At 41.2% G+C, this 2,576-nt stretch overlaps 1 protein-coding gene across 1 annotated transcript; it reads right to left on the reverse strand.

Moving 5' to 3' along the window:
* Positions 1 to 375: 375 nt before the first annotated feature.
* LOC127694312 (olfactory receptor 2T29-like) lies at positions 376 to 1,344 on the reverse strand. Its single transcript, XM_052195859.1, has one exon. It carries the CDS (start codon positions 1,342 to 1,344, stop codon positions 376 to 378), a length of 969 nt encoding a protein of 322 aa, XP_052051819.1.
* Between the last annotated feature and the right edge of the window lie 1,232 nt (positions 1,345 to 2,576).

Below are 2,576 nucleotides of genomic sequence, written 5' to 3' on the forward strand. Positions count from 1 at the left end.
TTTCCATCTCTCACAAGAGGCTGATATTGTTATGCTACACACACACCAAAGAAGCATATAGGAAAACCATGGGAAAATCTCAAGATAAACATTTATTCTAACTTCTTCCCAGAGTACTGACAAATGATATTGAATATTCCATTATTGCTCATTATGAAAGAATGGAGCATATCCCAGGAAGATCAGCTTATATGATACACATAAAAAAGTAATGAAACCCATACAATCCTGCCAATACGCATAGCAAGCCCATTTCATTGAGTTGGCAGACAGAAGGCATCATGCTATCAGGCATGCCATGTGAGCAGCCACCAAATAACATCAGCATGACACTTGGATCAACAGATGTGTAGAGACAAGGAAAGAAACTATACTTTATAAATCACTTAAAGATCCATGAAAGAAGGACTTCACACTGAACAGTTTCTTCATAGCATCTGTGACATTCTTATTCCTAAGACTATAGATTAGTGGGTTCAACAGAGGGGTGAGTATGGTATAAAACACAGACACCACCATGTCCTTCTCAGGGGTGTGGAGGGAGGCAGGGAGCATGTAGGTATAGACAGCAGCTCCATAGAAGAGGAGGACCACAGTCATGTGGGAGGAGCAGGTGGCCAGGGCCTTCTTCCTGCCCTCTGCTGAGTTCATCCTGAGGACAGTGAGGAGGATGGATGAATAGGAGCCTGAGATGACTGTCACAGGGATGAGAAGCATGAGCACACAGCACACATACATGAGGGTCTCATAGAGCCAGGTGTCAGAGCAGGAGAGCTTTGTCACAGCAGGGACCTCACAGAAGAAGTGGTGGATTTCTCTGGATCCACAGAAAGGGAAGTTCATGGTGATTGGAGTAAGAATGAAGCCATCCAAGGATCCCAGGAGCCAACAGACAGACAACAGGAGGAGACACACCCTGTGGTTCATGAGGACAGGATACCGGAGTGGATGGCAGATGGCCACATAGCGGTCATAGGACATGGCAGCCAGAATGAAAAATTCGGAACCTGCCAGAATCGCATAGAGGAACATCTGCATCCCACAGGCTGCAGCCGAGATCTTGTGGCTCCCCAGGACCTGGTCCATGAGCATCTTGGGCACAGTGACAGAAATGTACATCATGTCCATGAGGGACAGCTGACTGATAAAAAAGTACATGGGTGTGTGGAGGTGGGTGTCAGAGACTATCAGCAGGATCAGGAGGGCGTTCGCAGACAAGGCCATCAGGAAAACCACAAATATGACCACAGCCAGCAGGGCAGGGTATTTGCATTGACTGAAGAGTCCCAGCAGGGTGAAATCTGACTGTCCAGTGTAGTTGTTCATCCAGGTGCTGAGGTCCATCTGTGTCTCCTTGTCAACCAAGAATGTTTTGGGTTTAGTGTCATAGGAATAAGTTCTCAGTGATTTGTGCTTCAACATGCCTGTGCTAAGTTCTATGGGTCTTAAAATCTAAAGAATGCAAATTACACGTAATCCAACCATTTTTTTTAAAGCTTAGAATTCACAACTTGGTCACAGGTATTGCTGTTTCAGGGTAAATTTTCCATAATCTAAAGTCATGAACTTTCCTAATGACAGATAATGTCTCCTCTCAAGTACTACAAGCTTTATAAATGCTGTCCCATGCTAACCCAAAAAGGGATTCAGTGACCAAAAAAAATGTAAAATCAAAATTATTTTGAACATTTGGTTTTAAAATATGAAATAAGTCTTGGCATTTCTGGTTTAAAGATACAACTACAATCTTTAATATACTGAGTCTATTTCATATAAAAATATTTTAAAGTAATAATTTAAAGGAGAAATTTTAACCAGGAGATCCTCATCAGTCCCCAGGATCTGGAGACTCTGAGAGTCTCTGTTCAGCCTAGAGGAAGCCTCACCATCACATAAGAAGGACCAACGCTCAAAACCCTAAGAGACTTGAGGCAAGGAACCCACTAAGTGGCCAAATACTGCTTCCAGTCCAAATTTCACTGAAATTAACAGTCCTCCATCTGCTCTTCCTAAAATAGTGCTGCTGAAGATAATGGTGGAAGTGATGATGATGATGTTAGGGGTAATAACTTTGCCTTCTGATTTTGCCAAGGTTAAATAAAGCAAAACATCTTTTAAGATTGTTTTCAATATCCCGCAATAAAAATAGAGGAGCACACACATAAACACTGTTAGAGATTTAAGAACTCACTATCCTGGATAGCCATCTCAGAGATGCGTAATATTATTGCATTGTATTTTGTTATTAAGGTTAAATATTATTTAAGGATTTAGTTTTTGAGGAAATAAGGGGAAATCATCAAATAAGAAATGTATAAGCCAAAGTAAGAATTACTATTTGAAAATTTCCATGTGTTTATCTGAATGCCTATTTTGTATAAACATATACAAAACTTAAATATGTGTACAGATAAGCATTTCTATGAGCATAGGAACTTCCAAGTATATATATGTAATATTTACACCTTTAGCCCTGATTAGCATAGTCAGCAGAAAAGTTCCCCTGTATAAGCCTGGGTCTCTCCAGGTTCACCTCCTCACATCCCCACCATGTGCTCTAACTCTGCAGGATCAGA

The sequence above is a fragment of the Apodemus sylvaticus genome, chromosome 10 (genome assembly GCF_947179515.1).
Source record: "Apodemus sylvaticus chromosome 10, mApoSyl1.1, whole genome shotgun sequence".
Lineage (NCBI taxonomy): Eukaryota > Metazoa > Chordata > Mammalia > Rodentia > Muridae > Apodemus > Apodemus sylvaticus.

Excerpts from the sequence above, each read along its gene's own strand:
- LOC127694312 (XM_052195859.1), bottom strand. The coding sequence starts at position 1,344 with ATGGACCTCAGCACCTGGATGAACAACTACACTGGACAGTCAGATTTC.